This window comes from Mastigoproctus giganteus, chromosome 10 (genome assembly GCF_048544385.1).
Source record: "Mastigoproctus giganteus isolate SK-2022 chromosome 10, ASM4854438v1, whole genome shotgun sequence".
NCBI lineage: Eukaryota > Metazoa > Arthropoda > Arachnida > Uropygi > Thelyphonidae > Mastigoproctus > Mastigoproctus giganteus.
The window spans coordinates 26,183,342-26,205,781 of NC_143584.1; the positions used below are offsets into that span (position 1 = coordinate 26,183,342).

At 39.2% G+C, this 22,440-nt stretch overlaps 1 protein-coding gene across 2 annotated transcripts in view; it reads right to left on the reverse strand.

Moving 5' to 3' along the window:
• Nucleotides 1-22,440, reverse strand: part of LOC150078912 (uncharacterized) — a 72,768-nt gene that overhangs the window by 12,798 nt on the left and 37,530 nt on the right. The window contains exon 1 of one of the 2 annotated variants that reach the window (XM_090382439.1): nt 7,271-7,525. The exons of the other annotated variant lie outside the window; for it this stretch is intronic. Within the exon in view, the coding sequence (XP_090238565.1) occupies nt 7,271-7,288 (18 nt within the window). The 5' untranslated portion in view covers nt 7,289-7,525. Of the gene's footprint in view, nt 1-7,270; nt 7,526-22,440 lie in introns of those variants that run through there. 2 annotated transcript variants of the gene reach the window in all.

Here is a 22,440-nt window from a genome sequence, read left to right on the forward strand (position 1 = left end):
CAACGATCTCTTAAAACAATTTCCTGAACTGTGGCATGTTCTCATTTAGAGAGGCCGACAGATGCCCACTTCTTGGATCATCACGAACTTCCTCGGGTTGTTCACTGCAACCTGTCAGCCTACCTGGACGATAATCGCTGAAACCATGCATAGAATTTCCAGTTATGGAAGAAGGGCATTTCTATATAGGAGGAAAAGAGTGTGCAAAAGAACAGAACCTCTGGGGAAATTTAAATTTTAGCTGAAAAATTAAAAGACAGAGAGCCACCCTGCAATCCCATGCGGTGCGTAGTCAGAGATAAAAGTGGAAACCTAAACAAATAAATTCGGGACAGTCCATCAGATGATAACTTTCTAAAGGGTCGTTATACAAAGTCCCACCAATCTTTACAATGAACTATTTACAGATGAAGAATATAATCCAAGGCATCATCAGTTATTGGCACTGATGAAGATTTCAGGATAGTACTGCTGTTATATGGATTTCTCCATTACTTTGGAAAGAGTTGAGACAAGTGCAATGAGGTGATAATTGGAAATGAGGGATTTTTAACCCTTTTAAGGAACTGGTCGGATATTAGCAAATTTTCAAGCAGAAGGGAAACATTACTACAATAAGAGTATCTCTGGATGACTGTGGAACAGATTTTAAGAACAAGTAGATAACAGTGGATAAATTTCATCAGAATCCATAAGTTGTTCGGGATTCTTCTAATCTCTTTTTGTCGGAAAACCAAGGGAGGCACACAGTTGGACATGACAGAACGAGATTTATCAAGCTAATCCTAGCCATCCAAAGTAAATGATCAGTCTGTGCACTAATAACTATTCAGAACTTTTGCTTTGGTGTAGCAGAAAAGGAATCCAAATATTTTTACACAAGCCAAATGTGTAAATATTCATTTTTCGAAAATAACCATGGTTTTGATGAAAGACGAGAATTTATGAAAATGTAGAATGGAAGATTTCACTGATAAAACCTGAACGCAACGCATATTCAGATCAAAAGAGACTTAAGACAAAAATCTAGCCAAGGAACACAGTGTAATGCCAAATTAAACCTGTCTGAGAATGGCTATGCAGCAGAGGTTCCATTGGAGAAGACAAAGTTGAGTTGTGCTCTTAATTACTTAGAGGGCAAGTAATATTAATTGTGTATTTTGAAGGGTGGCTGGTGAGGATAAAAAATTAAGGTTGGGTTAGGTGTGTATTAAACCTATACTCTCGCAATATAGGGAATGTTGGGTCTCGCCATTCTGCCCCTCTGTTTCCAAAGACATAATACACACTGCATGGCGGCAGCTATAGGGAGATGTCGGTCCTTTGTACTGAAGGTCAAAGTGATTTTAGCCACTTCAAGCTCCCCTATTAAGCAAAGTAGTGGCGCTGCACTTAGCGTTATCTGTTACATAGCAATGAATATCATCCAGGGTCCGGCAATTGCTTTGTGGGTAAGTGGAATGCGTTGGTTCGCGGATGGGCGATTACCTAGGCATGCGTAGTATTATGGCCTTGAATATGCTTATATAGGCCACAGAAAAGCTAGAAATTTAATTGCAGAAATAACAGCAGCATGCATGTGTCAGCTAGTATATAGTTGGTCTAATTATTGAATTTTTATCGACGATACGGTGTCTGCTAATTGCTATCTGCGTCTCCTTGAAGAAAAATGTTACCCAATTCTTCCTGGTGTTCTCGTTGAATTTTCTTAAGGATAATATGTCGTTCTTTACAGAAACAACCAAAGTCAGTTCAAGGATTGAAGCAAGAAATTGGAACTGCTGGAAAGCATACTGGAACACTAAAAACCACTTGGTAAATACAAATCGGACAATGGCCCGAATTTTCTTAAAATACTTTAAAACATGCAAAGCAAGAAAAACACATAAAAACTGTGTGGGTTATTTGAAATTCATCTTATTGGCATGTTGAGATGACATCAACTGGATTCTTATCGACATTAATGAGTATAGTACACTTTTCACGCCCGAATTAACGTTTGACTTTACTGTGCTACCTACAGAACAATTGCAACCCCAACTATCAGCACAATTAGTGTCATATCTTTAATGTAAGAAGTTGCTACTTCAGTATTTTGATTCCCCCTCGCCCCAAATTTAGCCTCAATAAATGCCAAAAACCTTCAAAGCAACAAAAAACAGAAAGGCTGAATCAAACTCTTAGTTTTTATAATTTTTACTTTTTTGCGTGTCAACCCCTGTTGATGCCGTACCATCAGTCTTAAATTTCATAATAAGATCACCAACGGTCGAAGATGGTGTACGCTGTCAGCAACTGGACGAATTGACAAGCCACTAATGTGATATTCGACAACAAACCCCCTCTCGAAATCAGTCAGCTCAGCTCTACGTGCCATGACTAGAACATCTGTCTTGTGTGTGGCCTGTACGTCCAATGGACTATGAAAATATCAATGTTTGTAAACTTTTTCAAAGGGTAGTGTATTTTGAAATATTTAAATTTGTCTAAAATTCAATAATACAGCTCTAATCCATCCACAAAGAAAATGCACGTGTAATAAATCGTTCTGCTCCCCCCCACACAGGTTGTCAGCATCGTAGTTACGTCACCAAAAAGTATTGATTTCTTAGCACCCACCATCAGGTTCCATAGCGATTTAAATCCCTTTCATGTGTTTTCTTTCTTTTGCCATTGCATCTGTTGAAGACTAACTAAGACAAGTGTCGCACTCTTATAGAAAGCCATTGTCCCTGAGTATAAAAGGAACAAGATGCCACCTATCTGTATGGACAGGGGCACGCGTAAATCCTCAAGTATACATTTACGTCCCAACACATCCTCTAACAGCGTTCGTTATTACAAGTCTTAGCGGCTGAGGACTTCTTTTCGTCAAGGTGATGGCTGTTCATTAGGGTAGGATCAAGCAAAGTGTTCTGTTGTCTAAGCGTCATTGGCTGGGTTCATTCTTTCTATTCTGTAATTGTTTCCCGGGGGGATGGAATTCACAGAAAGTTTTGTTTACCAGTAAGGGCAGGAGCTGTTATTCAGGTAAACTTGCTGACAATTTCTATTTTATTAATCTTTAAGGAAAATCTTTGAAAAACACTAGGCTAATAGGTTGAAAAGACTTTTTCCTCCATATTCCGCATCCGTTGCTTTTCTTAGTTTCTTATTCCTTAGTTTTTGCACAGCATCGATGGTTTGTAAATAAATGAAAGAAAATTTATGCACTAATACTACACTCACTAGCAAAAAAATTAGAATTTTTGGAATTGGCATCAGCAGTAATTAAACGTACGACATGCAAGTTGCCACATGGCATGGCCATCAGTTCTTTGGTATTAGCTAAGCAATATATCCTTTCTTAGGGCTTCTTAGTTCATCGATTATGAGAGGAAAAACAGGCGGTCCTTCAGGTTTTTAGAATGGTGTATTTTTGGAGCACATTTAGCATGAACCAAAACTGAGAAAACAAAGGAAATCACTGGTCTATCGAAAGCATCTATCTCGAAAATATAGAATAAGTGGAGGACGAAAGGAGATTGCAGCTCTAAGAAGAATAAATGCGGCAGAAACTTGGTATTCCAAGAACAAGATCAGGAATTTAAAGAATTGTGCGTGGGAATAGAAGGTGCAGTGTGCAGCAAATGAATGATAAATTTAATTTAGGAAAAGAAAGAGCCATTTCCAACCGAACTATGCGGCAGGAGTTGAAGAATGTAGAGTCTGGTAGTTGGGCCTCTACGAAAGCCACTTTTCTTTATAAAAAATCGAAATATTCAACTGGAGTGGTGCCGCCAGCGTCAAGACCGGACTGTGGAACAGCGAGAAAAAAAAATCATGTGATCTGACGCGTCTCGAATTACTCTTTTTTGAACCAATGGTAAGGTGAACGTGTGGCGTGTATTTCATGAAGCCACGCATCCTGACTGTCTCATGTCCAACATTCAAGTGGATGGAGGTGGTTGGGTTGGTTGTTGTACACTTTTAGGCGCATAAGCAACTTGGGCCATATTGCGCTCTCAACTGAGACCGACTAACGCAGCCACGTTGTGTAAAAGACCATAAAAATTCCACGCGTCATTGGTGGGATTACAGTTAACTTAGGTCTTTTCCATTCGGTGTGAGGATGATGATGATAATACCAACTCTGCTACTCACGAGGGCCTGGAGGTGGTACCATGGTATAGAGTATGTTCTTTTGGTAGAGACTGGGTCTGCTCATACCGTTAGAGGGTTGTATTACTTCCAACGAATATCTTTGTCATATCGGACCAACTACATTCTGAAATGCTTCATTTTTACACGGATTTCGATGGGTTTTTTTTCCCAAGACGACAAAGCAACTATCCACCCTGCAAATGTTTTATCCGAATGGTTCGAGCAACATTCCCAAGATTTCCAACATCTATCCTGACCGTCTAATTTTTCAGATCTGAATCCATTTAAGAACGTATGCGATATATTAGAAAGAGCAGTTCGATTTCGTTGTTCTCTACCGATCACAATAAGATGACGAATAACCTAAGGGAGGAATGGTCAAATCTGGAGCTAGGCCTAGTGTAATCCATGGCACGACGTAAAAGAACAGTAATCGGGCAATAAAGTGGCCCTACTAGATATTGAGTAAAGGTTTTAATTTTTTGGCCAGTGAGTGTATATCAATTGATTAACAGCGTTTAATTTCCGTATAGAATCGAGTATTAAACTTTTCCATAAATAAAGAGAAAAGTAAAAAAAAAAAAAACTGAAATTAAAAAAGTAGAAACCCTTCTCGGGTTAATCAAAACAAAAATCCTTGAAAACGTTACCAAAAGCAATTCACTGCAAGACGAAATAAATCAGGTATTTCAGGTACTCGATTCTATAAGGAAATTAAACACTGTTAATCAATTTGATATATACTCACTGGCCAAAAAATTAAAACCTTTATTCAATATCTAGTAGGGCCACTTATTGCCCGATTACTGTCCTTACACGCAATGCCATGGATTACACTAGGTGTCTGTGGGAGTATCAATGAGACATTGTTTTCCGTTTCTTGTAAAGCCAACATCTGCTTAACTTGTGGACCAATAAATATGATATTTCTCACATCTAAATCAGACAGTTTTGGAAACACAGTGTATGGTTGAAGGAACCATGAGAATCAAATGCTTTAAATTTGTTTTTGAATTGTATGCATCAAACTACAACTCAATTCTGGCCTTTTCTCCTGTGGTGCGAATCTACTGCCCTGCAACACCAGATGCATTTTGAAAACCCAGAAGGAACTTTGCAGCATCAAGAAATCCCCACAGACATTCCATTCATACATGATCTTTTCTAATACGTTACCTTTTTAGATATGAACAGAAGGTGCATAAGTAGCATGTCGTTTTCTGTATGTGGAAGCCTTGCAACTGGCATCCAGTAGATTTTGCTGTTTTAAACGAATTGTCAAGCGCTCTGCACTTGATTTGGTTAGACCCAAGTTCCTCAACTAAGTCATCCAATTCCTGCTGATTAGGAAACTGTAGCGATTTAATAGAACAAGATTCTGAGGTCTAATCCCAGTTATCCTATTCACCAGATTCGTCATCAAGTTCTGAAACTCTTCACTCATAGGTGGGGGGTTTGGAGCTGGCAGGTCTTCATTATGTGCCACCGGAGCAATAGAAGATAGTAAGCTGAAATGCACCACAGCGTTTAAAATTGGATATATCCACCAAACAAAAGTAGCAGTCACGGCTTGTCGGCTCAGTCGTATCTCTTATGGCTACCACGAAACCATCCTTTTAATGCTGACTTGCAACTGCAGAAATTCCACCTGTGGTAGAAATTTCTACCACGTTGCAATCTTGATTACCCATAAGCATTCCAAACTAGGCTTGAATTGCACCGCAAAACTTGGCAGATGGTTATGCTTCATCTGCTTCGGTTCTACACAATACCACAAAATTGCAGAACGAGTCTGGAGATAACTTACACTTTCGTTTGGTATCCATAGCAAACTTCACAAAAATAAATTTCACAAATACTTCTGGTTATTATATATCATAGTATTTTTATATATAAGACGGGGTTCACACTTCAGTAATACGCATAAATGTTGCTAAAACAACATTTTCAATTGCCACCAAAATATTGATAAGAGAGGAAACTCAACGACATCGTTCAATTTTAGCATACAAAACACACATAAGATAGAGTCAAATATAAGCAAACGTTTTTCTTTCAGCGTAATAACAGATGAATTAGGTTTACTTAGTTTAAAGTCCTCAAAGGTGAAGTTTAATAACTGACCCAAATTTTGACAACTATTAGGAGTAGAATAAGAACCAGCACAGGATTTAAGCGTCAGCTGGATAGAGCGATATTGGCTTTGCAGGTAGCAGAACTGTGCTATCAGCATAGAATACAAGTAGTAGTAGGGTTTTGGGAGCATCAGCAACTAAGGCCATATTGCCCGCGTATACTGTCTGTAAATTGGGTGTGTTCTGAGGTCGATTTTCTGTTTGTTGGATGAAAAACCCGAGTTTCCGGAGGGGAAAACCAAGCTACCCTCGCCTGAGACCGCCTAATTCAACCACGTTGTGAAAAAGCCTCATAAAAATTCCTCCCGTCATCGAGGACTCGAACTCAAGTCTTTTCCACCCGAAGGATGGCAATCCTACCAACTGTGCTACCCAAGATGGCGCACAGACCTTGTATTTTTACTCCAAATCATTCTCATAAGTTTGAACTTCCCATCATTTATTTGTTTAGTGAAGACGTTTATAATATCGCTATAAGTTAAATGCAGATGGCGCATGAAACTACAACCAATAAGCATGCGTTTTAATATTTAAATCAGTGTTACAGTTACTTACTACGCGACACACTTTACGCTTCTAATCTTATAAATACATTAAGAACAGGGATAAGAAAAAATCAGTTAGTGTGACGCATTACTTTAAGATATATCACTGAAATTAGCACCCCTTAATGAGTGTCCTTCCTAGAAGCCACTTATTGTAAATGGTCTTACTTTGCTATTGCCGTTTACCAGAACAAATGGTGGTAGGGCACGATAGAGCAGTTAATAACATTGCAAACCATTAATAAACAGAGAGAGAGAGAGAGAGAAGACATTGTAAAGACACACTTGGGATGCTTCGAGGTGTTCCCTAAATCAGTTTTCTTTTCTTAAATCATACTGACGAAGTGTATGCACACTTAAGAGTCATTACCGAGCACTCCTGAAGCGACTCAAGTCCTAAAGAAACGAATTTCACGATAAATATTTGAATAAAATCGTTTAACTTACCCAGGTGTTCAAGGCCATGGCTATATGTTCGAAGATCAGCAGACATCTACGCACACAGAAGATGCATGTCTCGTTCACGGAGAGCCCACGTGCCGAACTTGCATTTGTCCCCAGGCAAGAATTTTCCTCTTCGCTGATTGCGAGGCTAAAAACCAGACGCAACTTTTTTTCGCTGGAAGGCAAACGAGCATGACTTACGTGTTGGAATATTTAAAATCAAATTTCGAAGCAAAACGAGTTCTAAAGAAACAGTTGAGCTACTAGTAATGAAAATGTAACTTCTGACCCTCGGAACGGTTAGTCGCGTTTCCTCATTTCGTGACGTAGTTGTGGTTTGATGACGTCATATCGACGATTGCAACGACATCTTTCGTTTTTATTTTGCCTCTGGTTTTAAACTTATTGTTTATTTCCAAATGTTGGTTTTTTTCGAGATTCAGCAACTCTGACCATATTCGTTGATGTGTACTGTGACCCCGATTGAAGAGACCTTTAGAAATTCCTCCAGTCAGACGTCAATTTATAAAATCGAACACCGGTCACTCAGAAAGAGTATTTGGTGCAAGTTGGGTGTTTCATGACGAGAAATAAGGAAATTCTATTAAAACTCTGTATAAATAAAGTTATTCCACGAGAAATATTTGCAAAAAAACTAGGCGTTTCATGTTAAAGGAGTACAAACTACCATTCGAAGATTCGAGGAGACTGGCAGTTTAAGGGAAGACCACCATCAAGACGACCGCGCTTAAAAAAAAGACCTTAACAGTGATTTCTAAACGCAATCGATGACTTACTGCACCTGAAATGCGAGCTGAGTTCAATAGGAAGCGAGAAACTGCCTTGTCTACATCCACTGTAAAACTTCGTCTTAAACAAGCAGGACCTCATGGTCCGAAAGCGCTTATTAAAACCAGAAAATTGAAAGAAACAGTTACCTTCGGCTAAGAACCAAGAATATCAGACAATAAAGTGCAAAAACGTACTGTGGAATGAATCCAAATTCGAAATTTTTGGATCCAAGCGTAGAGTTTGTGAAACGATGAATTCCAGAAAATTTGGTGCCACATTGTTTTGTGCCTACAGTCAAGCACGGTGGTGGTTCCATCGTGATCTGGAGTGGATGACATTGTCAGAATTGAAGGAATTTTAAGAAAATAACGCTGTAAAAAATTCTAGAACATAATATAATAATAATCTCTGGACTTCAACTTTGTGGAAGAAATTTTATATTACAACAAGACAATGAGCCAAAGCACAGCTCTAAGCTGTGCAGGGACTTTCTAGCAACTAAACAACAGAAGGGAGTATTGCAAGGCTACCCAAATCGTTTGACTTAAATCCAGTAGAGCTGTTATGGGACCATCTAGACCGCCAACTCCGTTGTCTGCCTTTCTTCACAAAATTTATGGGAATAATATATGCATTTCGGTGCATATTTTATGCACCAACAATATTATAAATAATTAAACCACAATTTCTTTGTATTCAACTCATTAATTTTTGTTACAATACACAATAATATATTTCTCAAAGTGGTCCATTGTAAATTTGTGGCGTTTATCGTCTAAGCTCTTTTTCATTGGCAAAGAATGACCTTTCTACTTCAATGGAAGTGGCTGGGCTGTATTCAAAAATGTGAGCTTCTGAAGCCTCTACTTGAAATGGAACTTCATTTCTTTTTCCATTTATAAATTCATCTATTTTCCTTAAAGTGTGAAATCCTGAGTTGTTTTCTACTGCAATATCCCTTTCAAGGGATATTGCAATATCCTTTGAAAGGGATATTGCAGGGCGAGACGCACATTCTTTGAAAAATCACTTTTCTCTTCTTTTGAAGTACATGGCTTGGTTAAAAGTGACTTCTCTGGAAATTTTCTTGCTTTTCCTTCATCTGGCCATAATTCACGATGGTCAATCGCAATTCTTTCTTGTATGGAAAGTTCATTCAGCAAGCGACACAATAATGCCATCTGTGGTAAAATTTTACAAGGAATATGCAGTATTACTTGTAATATATGCACTAATTACAATGACCACAATACGCATTTGCATATGCACACGAATCTAAATGATGTAAACCCATCTCTATTCTAACAGTCACCGGATTTAAAATGAGAAAAACGGTTATAAGAAAATTAAAAATACACCGCGATACAGCGAACTTGAGACGAGTTCATACCTATTCTACAGTCCAGTGGTTAAGATGACACTGAAAGTCGAAGAAGCAGATAACTAAACAGAAAAGATGGACGGATACTCAGCAGACTATAACCAAACTTTCACCCCCAAACGTGGGCAGAGTGGCGTTTTCTTTCCGAAGTTTCTTGACAGCGAGAACAGTCTCAGACCGAAAACCAATCCCTTCCTTCCTGTACAACATGTACAGTGTAGGGCATAATATGACCGGTAGACTGTGAACCGGAAATCCGAAAATTGGACAATAAATCTGAGTGGTGTCAAGAAGAGAATGAGATTAGACGATCAGGATTTTCACTACGTCTCGGTTAATCCCTAGAAACTGCATGAAATTGCTACTTAGCATTCTACTCAGATAAGCGTTCGGTCAGAGAACGGTTTCTCTTTGGCGGACACGGAACACCAACCTTTGTCTTAAAGGTAGAGCAACCGTAACGGACTTGGGTCCTTACCTAAGGCGGCGGTTACTGAATTCACGTAATTTTCCACCCACTGCAAACTCTGATGAGTAAAACAGATCGCCTCTGACTAACAGTAATAATGAAACAAAGTAGAAACATTGGACAAGGGCAAACAGGAAGATGGCATCCTTCAGTGCCGCCACTAAGTAGCGTAGAAATCCCTTAAATGCCATGTAATAAAGTTAGGTACAACACCCTTAACAAGTTGAATGAACACTACTTATAACCCAGTAATGACTTTATAAAGAGTAAGGTAGATGAAGTTCGATGGATTACGTACTCACCGAAAGAGGGAGAACTGATAAATAGTTGGTGCGTGTATTCAGCGCCAAAGCAACTAAGGAGTCAAATATAAACACCACCCTCGAGCTTTTCGGCAGCTGAGCCCCACAATCCTCAACCCATCCAAGGGTTTTGGCAATTATGCGCGATGTTTTTATTTAAGATAACTCTCATTTGCATTTATTAATCACTGAAGGTCATCCGGTGCTGCAATTATTTCAAGTAAAGTTGAATTGCAGGGACACGGCCTTCAAAAATGCACACGCAATTTATGAGGAGCCATTCTAAGAGCACAATTGTTTATCATTAAAACAAACTTCCTTTTGGTTGCGTTTTTATTCAACGAACTGAAATGCTGTCATTGTTAATAGGGGAAAGCATAAAGGGCACGAAGAGGCCCTGAGAATACTTTTTAGAGTCCGCAGTCTAACGAAGGACCCTTAAAATGTCACTCGGGTGTCTGTCTGTCACAGTATTGTATCTCTGGAACCACTCAACCAACACAATTTTGCATGGGTTTGTACATCATGTGGGCCAACATAACGCCATATTGATCGTTGTTGACAAAAATTTGTCTGAGAAATGGGGGGGAGGGACAAAAATGTTGTGGACAACCTATAGCTTATTATACACCGTTGGAAAGAGCTCAATGAGTAGGCTTAAAATATAATTTTAAAATAGATTTAAAATTAAAAATGGAGGTACCAGACAGGAAAATGGGAATAATTTTCATGTCCCTCCCTTCTATTTCTTCTTCTAAAATTATAAAACCAATTTTTTTATTGCACTTCCATAGCGCGCTTTGTACTAAGTAACTCTCCTTTTGGTGACAAAAAAGTTGCTAAATAGTTAGTTAATAATTCTATAAAGGTCATTTATAAATTTTGCCACGAGAAGTATTTTTTAACAATTTTCAAAGCTGGAGTTGTCCAGGTAAGGAGGTACTCAGAAAGCCAGTGTTGAGGCGGCGGTGGTGAGGAGGAACCTACGCAGACTCTTGAACGGCCCTCACCTGCCAGTCGCTTCTCCCTCAAGACTTTAATTGCTTCTCCAGGAAGAAGACGGAGTCGCTTCTCCCACCCTTATCATTCACAACAACTGGGAAGACTCAAATAGACAACGTTTTCGTTAGGCCAAGCCGGGGTACTAGAAACTTTTCAGTTACCATAAAGCTCTCTATTTGAGATACTACACTAACGACCATTCCTGATTACGGACCCTTCATCTTGAGTGTTTTTTAACAATTTTCAAAGCTGGAGTTGTCCCGGCAAGGAAGTACTCAGAGGACCAGTGTTGAGGCGGCACTCAGTAGTTGACCGATTTTTATTATTAAAACTGAGTACCACGTTGGAATATTACTGGTTCTGAAAACAAGATGGCGCCACGTGTTGCGGTTTCACATTCAGATATTAGTCTCAAAGATAAAGCAAGCAGACCACAGAGACCATGTCATATTGACATCGATTAGCACCTTTAACCAATATGGTTGTCTTTCTTTGAACCCAGAGCTGAACACAATGTTCTAAACGCTGCCTTAATTTCCTCTTCTTATATGAAGACAGGAAACCGTGTGCTTTCCTGGCCGCCTGTTTACACTGCGTGAAAAATTTCATGTCTCATTCATAACCCCTCAAGTCCTTTTACGCCCTAGATCATTTGTAACTTCACTCTCACTAGCTTGCAACTCCTGGATTTCAGTTCTTTCGTTGCTAAGATTTATAAGCATCAAAGTTGCAATTTTTTGGACAAATTATGCAACGGATCTAAGTCATTTTGAAAATAAAATTAGTATTAGTAATGGCCGCATGGTGCAAGAAAGCCTATGGCTTATGCTGCACCAGCCAAAAAAAAAACTGATAATTAATAAAAGAAAAGGAAATTAAACCTATCATCCTATGCGTTTCCCTCGCCCGAAGGTACTATCCAGATGACCTTTGAATTTCCCCAAACTGTCAGCCTCTACCACCCATGTAGGCAATTTATTACAATAATTTATAACTTGCTGTCTAAAATAAAACTTCCTGCAATCCAATATAAACATCTCCTCCCGTAACTTGAATTTATGTCCCCTAGTTCTAGCATCATTTATAACCTTGAAAATTTCGTCCTCATTCATTTTACTGATGCCTCTCAGAGCCTTAAACACCTCAATCAAATCTCCTCTAAGGTGTCTAGTTTCCAAACTCTGCAACCCACATATTCGAAGTCTTGCTTCGTAAGGACGCCCTTTTGCTGATCTCATCCAACAAGGTGTAAGGTATTACACTAGATTGTGGGGCTCAGCTGCCGAAAAGCTCGAGGGTGGTGTTTATATTTGACTCCTTAGTTGCTTTGGCGCTGAATACACGCACCAACTATTTATCAGTTCTCCCTCTTTCGGTGTTTAATCCAACAAGGTGTAATACCTTACACCTTGTTGGATTAAAGCATAGCTGCCATTTTTCTGACCAATCCTGAAGTCTATCTAGGTCTCTCTGAAGAAGCTCAGCTTGACAGTGATCATTAACTACTCTACCAATTTTAACATCATCTGCAAATTTAGACATCACGCCCTCTATCCCTTCAAGCAATGTCGTTTATGAAAATTAAAAACAACAGTGGTCCTAATACTGATCCTTGGGGAACTCCACCCTGTATCCTGGTCATTAACCACTCTTCCTACCTTTAAATCATCAACAAACTTTGACAACGGCCAATCGAGGCTGGAAGTCAGAACTGTGTTCCTCAAACCATTCCTGCTGAACAAGTGCCCGGTGGCTCGGCGCATTGTCATCTTGGAAGACACCATCGCCATTCGTGAAAAAGTGTAACATAGCGGGGTGTACACAGTCCGCAAGCAGTTGATGAAAGCGGAGACCACTGATCCGTTGTTCCACATGCACCAGGGGTTCAAGTTCCTTGCAGTGAAACACGCCCCACACCATACAACCGCCTCCACCGGCCTGCACTTTTGATACCATGCATGATGGATGAAGAAGCTCATGTTGTTGACGCCAAATCCGTACACGACCATCCACGGTGTGGAGTAAATAATGGGACTCATCCGACCAGCACACCTTCTTCCAGTCTTCTAACGTCCACCTTGCATGCTCTTTGCCCCAGGCGAGTCTTTTACGCCGATTAACCTTGGTTAGGAGAGGATGCCGTAGGAGTTGTCTGCTGGTATAGCCCATACGTGCGACGCAACGCATGGTCATAGCAGATATTGTTCCGGGTTGGCCCACGTTGTGTTGGGTAGTCAACTCTTCAACAGTGCTGGCCTGTTCGTCTGTACGAGTCATCAGACCCGGCGCTCACCTCTAACATCAACCTTTCGATGACCTTTGCTGTTTTCCAGTCGGGTCGTTGTTTGATCATTTTGACGCCAGTCCTGGTACACTTTAAGTATGGCGGCTCTCGAACACCCCACCAGTTCAGCCGTTTGGGAAATCAAGGCACCACAGCACGTCGAGCACCCACACTCTGTCCTTTATCAAAGTCCGATAAATCCTTCCTTTTACCTATCACGCTCGGAATTTTACTACCTACTGAACCACTGACATCTTATCTATGCTATGTAGGTCGACTAACTCCGCACTCTCGTACCTCACGTGGTCACATTCAATTTTCATCGAGGTGGTTTTTTTTTTTTTTTTTTTGATTTGGTAGTTGTTGGCGCATCGGCTTCTGTGGCCATATTGCACCTCCCAAGGTTTTTTGCAGTACTTTGATCCAAGCCCGAGGCGGGAATCGAACCCGCGACCTTTGGGTTGCCGGGCAGGTACTTTACCCACTCGGCTAGCCCGGTCGGCTTCATCGAGGTGGTCATAATTCAGTGATCACTCAGTGTATATTAATGGCAAATACCACTGGACTGAAACAGTTAAGTCACCGGGTCTAGTACGGAATAAAAGCCTGGCTTCGGTAGACCCTCCATTATTTCTGACGTATTAAATCGAGATCCACTAAAGCGAGGGCTCACTGTACATCGATCCACATCTTATGTGAATCAATCATGTGGCCAGTTTTTCAACTGAGCTTTGCATGATGAGATACTTAAACCGCCTTGTTCAGAATACAACCTATCGAAGTCAATTCTTTTTGGCACTCTACAAGTTAAACCATGGAAATTCCTAGTCCTCTAGAAATATTAAAACTCCACAATAGCTAATCTTAGGAAATACTGATGACCAGCCATCGGATCAATCATCTCCTTCCTTCCTGGTAGAATGAATCCAATTTTTTTTCCTAAAAATGTCATGAAAATTAGTAAGTCTTTAAATGGAACTTATTAAAATTAATACAAATTATATTTATAAAATAATTTGATTTATATCTTACGGCCAATGATGCTGTGCAGGATTCAACTTAAATAAAAATTAATCTAAATGCACCACCAAAAATACACCTCATATAGAATAAAATCATTAGATGTCATTCCTTGTCCAAAAAAATTACGATCATTTTATTAATTAGAATTATTTAATTTATTCTAACCCCCTGAGTTTAAGATACTAAGCCTCGGATAAATCATCAGCTTTAACTTTGTACAGCGTCCAGAGATACCATTCCTCTCTAAATCAACAAACATTTTAAATGTCAAAGAGAAGGAAGTACCTCGTTCCATTGGCTCTTCTAAACTACCTCGGGGATATGTCATGGCGGATTTTCTTTTCGTCGTGTTGACATCTTGAGTCGATACACACTTACTTTCGCCAGTACTTTTCTCAATTAAGTTGTTTCGTGCGACAAAGGACATCGCTTGTCTCAGGTGGTAAACAAGCAGATACGTCATCGCCATGACCTATATAGGAAAGGTGGTTTCCTTAATTTGATTGCTGTGAAGGGGAACTGCAAGTTTTTCCTCATTAATTGTGCACAAAGGCCGATGGTGAGCCTTTTTCGGTTTAGTTGGTGAAACATTCATGTCCTCTGTGCATCTTTCCAAAAATTGGGGGGATTTTTAACCGAGAAATTATCCGTTGTTGCATCAAAAAGCTTCCTGAGAGAGAAAAGGTCAATTGAGGGTGTTACAAAACAGATGAGCAATACTGGAAATTCAATCACGTCATCAGGAAGAAAATACCAATAGGGGAATTATTAAGGGGAAGTCGTAGGCGGCAAAAGTGTTGAAATACATACGCTGGAAATTCTAAGGACCTTGAAGTCATAAAAAGGAGAAAAATATCCAAAAAGTAATGTTTCCTAGCAATTCACTTTATTACTATATATGGCTTCAGTTTCTCTTCTGCATCCTTTTGGCAGGGACTAAAAAATGTCAACATAACCAAGGCTAACTGGAATGTCTTCTACTTAAAGACCTTTCCTCTTGATTAATTTCACTTTACGCTCTATGGATTAGTTTAATCTTTAGTTGGGCATGTAGGCATTCGCTGGCAATTCATCAAGAACCAATTCATTACCGATGCAGCGCCATCTTCTGGAATATTAAAGAAGTGACAGCGAATGTCGTTTTACCGGTATATTTAAATTTGGCTGGGGCTATAAAATCCGATGCGCTGTTTTTAATATACTGTATAAATGGGGAAAATAACCTTGAAACGTATGTCAAGGCTGTAAAAATACTACCACAAATCTCTAATGGCTCCATCTATTTTTATGTCTGAATATGCATAATTTGTATAGCAGTCTTGTCTGCCACTGTGGACCATCAATCACTGAAGTATTTAGAACAATAAAGACATTCCAGACGTCTGTAGTTTTTAAACAAACATGGTGGAAGACAAAATCTTAGAAAGATCTACTGGTGGAATAATTATTCAAAAGACTAATCGTCCTTTGTCGATGAAAATTTCTCCTCTTATTTGTCATTAAACCAGACCCCACATTGCCATCTTAACACTTCAACTAAGGCTACTTGACAGATAGTTAAAGGTTAATTGAGTGAACAGGACCATCTGTTTTATCAATGTCCACTTTTTCAATATTCATTTCATCAATCATAAAACAGTCGACGACTACATCGAAAAATTCTATTTGGGTTTTATTCTGCAGCTTCGTAAAATGTATTTAAAACTTGAGTCTTAATCTTAAGTGGTAAATCTTAAAACTTGAGTCTTAATCTTAAGTGGTAAATCTTAAAACTTGAGTCTTAATCTTAAGTGGTAAATCTTAAAACTTGAGTCTTTTTTCTGCAAGATTTATTGTCATCATCCCCGGTAGATGGCAGTAATAGACAAACGCCTTGAGTGCAACAATACTCTTAAGATTACAGACAAATTCTTTAAAAAAAATGATTTATTTTGATGTATTCGTTCAGCTGAAATGTTACCATTAAATATATAACCAAGAGCAGAAAAAAAATCAATAATTATTGCAAGCAGAGGACCTCATTTTTCATCCTTGATCGCAGGCTCGTGCTAAAGAAACTCACCAGCTGTGGCGCCCGTAAATCATTCCGTTCCCTGAAATATTTTCTCAGACGAAGGTCCCCGTTGTGGGAGTTTAGCACGCTGCCACTGCAAGGAAGCCCTGGTGACCCAGATCCGATGAGGGAACAGCTCAGGTATCCGTGTTTCCATCGTCGCTGTACACAATGCAGCATCCACTCACACCACCCATGCTATGTTTAACTCCTCCTAGTCGTCAACACCAGCTAGTCAAATAAATGCCATTTTTCAAGTATTTATAGAACGGCAACACACGGGGCACGTGCTACACTGGCGTCCGTCCAAAACGTGCCCTGGAGCGTCTAAGGAGATAAATGTTTACGTGCGGGCCAACGACCCATTCACGTGCCGCGTGGCCACCCTTATCAGTTTTGGAATCGTACATCACCCCTAAGTGTGGCAGTTAACGGTAGTGTGGCACAAGAAAAAGAAAATCAATCCTTCCGTTGTCAGGACGGACTGCGGACACGCCACTTGCAACCAGATGTCATCGATTATCGGAAGTCATCTTCGAAACCAATGCCGGTAAGCGAGAGATAAAAAGTCTCTCCGGCGCGGGTGGGTAGGGGAGAAAGAAGCGACGGCCAAAATACTCTGGATGTAAAAGGAGAAGTAAGTTTGAAAAATGTCGCTTCACTCGGGTATCTTCTAAAGAGGGAAAAAGGAAATCTTTCTTCCACCTCCTCCTCCTCCTAAACTGAAAGAAATTGTCAGATTGATCACGCAGAAAAAAAGTTCTCTTTTCTCTATTACGCTACCCAATAAAGTAATTACCATTAAAACGCCTTATACTGTCACGTGACATACCATTTTGGGTCTGTCGTGGGTCCTTGGACTTACTTCGTGTATTTGGATGAATTATAAGGAGTTTTATTCTTGAACAAAATTGGCTAATATAAAATGTGCAATCTTCGGAATATTGAGCATTGTTATGGACAATGCAAAGAGCCCAATCGTACCTGAACACAGCTTGGTATCCTTGATTATTGCATGGCCTACTCTGTGTACCAACCACCTTCATTGCCCACCATCTTTTGATTCGTAAAACTTTGTGCAGTTCGAGAAAGAAGCCAAAGATATGTTTTCTTTGCCAATATATTGAAGATGTAGTTGTGTATTACTAGTTATCAATCCTAATCAAGTTCCAATTCTGGTTACCCACTTGCAATGATTATGCACTACTAAGCATACCACCGATGCAGTTAAAAATGATATGCAGCTCTCTCAACTGTGAAACAGTCTGCCATGGTCTTTATGTACGATGCATAGGAGTAGGGACAAAAAAGTAATTATTCCATCATCTCAGAATGGATGAGGAACCTTGCTCGAAAATGCGCAGAGAAGAGCAAAGATTAGTTATTGATATAAAGAAGTATTTGAGTGGGGAGTTGACTGAAGCACTCAAAGCCTAGGATTTCAATAAACTAAACAGAGATATCTTTCTTAAGTTTTGTATAATGTCGTTCACTAACTCAACTATATTTTTATTTCATTCACAGGTGGCACAGAGGACATACTCTTAACCTAAGAAAGAGCAGTTGTAGACTGAATATTAGAAAATATTCATTTGCTGACTGTTGACCAACTATGATTCTTATAGAACGAGAGGGTCTGTGAAAATTTAAGAAAGGATTGGACAGTGAGATACCTGGACATAAGTCTGGTTTACTTCTATCATTTTGTCTTTACAGATGCTAAACAGGCAATCCTCTAGTATGGTAATATTACCAGCTGCTGGAAAATTCATATGCTGGAACTCGGAGTTCCGGTGAGGATGTACAGGATTATCCAATACAACTCTGTAATTGGAATATAAAAAAAATAATTTCTTTGAAAAGAACACAGAATTTTATCAAAACTTATAAAATGTGCTGGAAGTGTTCACCTTTCTATTGTGGACATGCATTCACTCTTTTTAGAGTATTTGAACTGTATGAGGAACAAATAAATGATTGGTGCGAATGCAGGTTTCAATTTGGTACAAGCAAGCTTATACAGCATCAGCCAAAAAAAAAAAAAAAACTTCCCATTTCACTGACCCGTTCGTTCCAAATGTTTGTCTAGTTCTGCATTGGATTTATTTAAGCTATCAACTTCCACAACAACAGACAGAAGTTTGTTCCAGCAATCAACTACCTTTTAAAGGTAGTTGAAAAGATTCCTTACATAATGCTCTAAGATGATCCTCGAATAATGAAAACAAAGGGCAACCACAGCCTAGGGGAACAGTAACAATGAGTGCTACTTCTCACAAAGTCCTGTGACCTTGTGAAGGTGAGCCACATCGAGCCACCTCTAATCACAACAGCAAAGAAAAACTTAAAAGAAAATAAAGTCCAGTAATGGTGGCATCCCTCTGAAGCATGTAGCAACAATGTCACCCAGAAATCGCAGGAGGACAGTGTGGATTAATGTGCCTCCGCACTTTGTTTAGATGAAGTACCGTTTTGTTTGGCACAGAGCCAGGTGGCGATTACCGTCAGCGAGATCCGCGTCCTTTCTAATGCCCACGAAATAGGGCCAGTCTCCGAGCGTAACGAGACCTGGCACTGCTCGATATTCTGCTTTCAACTATAAAGGACACTGAGGCGGCCAAAGTGTCCCTCGAAGTCTATACAGAAAGCTTTAAAAGCAATTTCGGAAAAAAATTACTTTCACAAACCCCGTCATTCAAAACATGGCACCTTGACTTCTGAATCATTATTCAACGAGAAAGTAAATGCCTTAATGGGATGATAAGGCAGATTAGGAGAGGAGAACGCCAACAAGGTAATATTGCGAAATCCCAGAAGATAATTAACACCCGAATGGTATATTCGCGAATTCAAGATCCACCCATCAACAACTCTTTGAAATGTCTTTTACGAAATTCTAAATGATATTCTAATTATGGATTACTGACGTTAAGACATCAACATAATCTTGTTTTTGCTCTCTTTGCCCCCCCCTAAAAAAAAGAAAAGAAAATTCCCACTCTATTGATCTCCATAAAACTGTGACAGAAAAGCACTAGGCTTAATTAAGCCTAATTAGGCCTAAAGATGATAATCAAATTTAGCACAATCATGACTAACACGTTGATAATTGCATCCCATCTTTATAATTGAACATGAAAGTAATAGAAACCAACTGCACTTTTTTGTTCTCCAATAGATGGCGCTCTAATTTAAACATATTTTATTGAAAAATAACAGAAACAAACTATTTAAAAATATTGGTAATTCATAACAAAAATTTATATTTATTATTATTAAAATCTGTCTATTCATAATTTCAACTAATATAAAAAATTGGTTCAATTTGATAACAGAACATTTATTTTTATTATTTATCTATAATTACCGGACCAATGTTTGATTCTCAACACTATTTTACCCTTCAAACGCTAGATGGCAGCATGTGCGTAGCGTCCTGGCTTTCCACTCAGACCATTTACTTGTAATATTAATTTAACGCGTAATATTGTGGAAAATGGAATTCCCGGAGCCATGCTGAGAAAAATGAGAATGCGTGATTGTAGTGTTAATGGAGCAAATTACATCGAAGGTGGAATTATATTTTTTCCCCTACTTGCTATTTGAATCCTAGCGTGGATCTGCGAATTAAGTTTAATGGAAAATGAAGCCACCGCACTGTAAATTACGACAACTTTCCCGTGTCGTGGGTCGAAGGCGACCGTGTGCTGATTTAATAAGAGAACGCGTCAGAAGCCATGAGGATTTGACAGACTCAAGCAGGGAAGAAACATGTAGCCGAGCTTCTGCTCTATAAATATCCGTTTGCGTCTTCTAATTTAAGAAATACTGGTTTATTGCCATGGGCAAATCTTCGAAATGCGTTTACTAAAATAATACCGGTCTGCCTGCAAAATAACGGCCATATCGTAGAAATGATGTTTGCTCCTGCTTTAGAAATCATTCTTGGACTGGATATTGGAAAATTTCGATGTGGAGTAACCAACTTCGTGCTTTGTCAAATAGGAAAAAATTCGTTATGAAATAGGCCAGTTATAACTGCTGTATTCATTTTTATTTTATTTTGAAGTTCGCCAAACGATTTTTCGAACAAACTCTTCGCCAAACGATTTTTCAAACAAATCACCAAACGATTTTTCACACAAAATTCTTCGCCAAAAGAATTTTCAAACAAATGTTTGCCAAACGATTTTTCACACAAATCTTTGCCAAACGATTTTTCACACAAATCTTTGCCAAACGATTTTTCACACAAAATTCTTCGCCAAAAGATTTTTCAAACAAATCTTTGCCAAACGAATTTTCCAACTGTTCGCCAAACGAACTTGATTTTCATTATGATTTTTTTTTAAAATTATTTTCAACTTCAGGATTATTTATATATTTTTTATAAATATGTCACCCTTTTTAACATGAACTGAATTCGATGTTAGACACCATAGCTTAATTAGGATAAAAAATAATTTTATACTACTATCTGTCATTCTACACAGAAAGAACACTACATTTTGCGCTACTTAAACGAGTAAAGTCACCGAGCCAACGGTACCACCTGGTGAGGAAATAAAAAAAAAAACATTGTGGACTTCTTTGCACACCATGGTAACAGTTAATTAGTCTTAGGCTGCCTTTTCATGGTTTCATTTCCAGAAACTCGAGTTTTTCGTCTGTTTGCCTCAAAACAGGCAAACCGACACTAGAATGCATGCAATCTTTTTCTTTAGTTTTTACTAAAGCGTACTTTCATCTTCAAAAAAGATTTAAAATATGATAACAACAAAGGTACTTGGCAGATTACAGAGAACGATGTCATACAACATGACATTCAGTGGGGGTGGACAATACCATGAATAAAAAATGATTCATAACGCCACCAGGGGGTAATAAATCGTCTTCTTCCAAATACACCGTAAGTTGTTCACTGCCAAAGAGTACTTTCCTTATTAAAAGCCAGGCTGCCACCCCAAACGCCATAGGATTGAATGAATGCCCGTTGAATCAAGAGCATTAAGTTAAGCTATTTTATGAGAACAAAGACAATGCATGAGTGGCAGCATTCCACCACGGCATTAGGAAAGGTAAAAGTTCAAAACAACGGCTTTATTAAAGAGGGGGCTGTGTACATGTAAGAAAATGATGAAAACATTGATGTCAAGGGCCAGCACGACACAGGTGTCGAGAATACATCAACTCAGTGGTGGTTAATAAACCACAAAGTCTGCCACAGCCGAGTGGAGATTCGATGGGCGCGATTTTATATAATTATAAATAGGTGGTTCTAAAATCTTGCTTGAGGCAGAATTTGTAGAAGAATCTTGTCTAACGCACTGTGCAGAACTCCAAAAAACATTATCCACACACGTTTCTAAGAATGGAGAGAAATATGTCGAAGGACATGAGACGACACCCTTACAGATAGAGAATTCCTCAAAAGCAGCCTATAGACCGTTGAACACAACGTTTATAAATAAATTAAATATTCTGTTTATACTCTGGGACGACCACATGGTCAGAGCAGTTCACATGATAGAGAGAATACAAGAAATAGCACCGTATTTAGTTGTCACGTAGGCTTGAACCATGGACACTCAAATCACGTGTACCCTGGGGTCTGACCAATGGCTACAGCTGTAGTTCACCTATCAAGTTCGTCAAAATGGTTTAACCGGCTGTGCATTCCACCAGTGTTGTCATTTTTGCGCATATAACACACTACTGCCGCATTCGTAACCAGGAATATATTCTGAGCCTTCCATCAACATAATGCACCAGGAACTTCGACTCGTCAGACCAAGCAACTGTTTTCCAATCCTCGACAGTCCAGTGCTGGTGGTGCTGTGCCCACAGGAGGCGTGCTATCTTGTTCT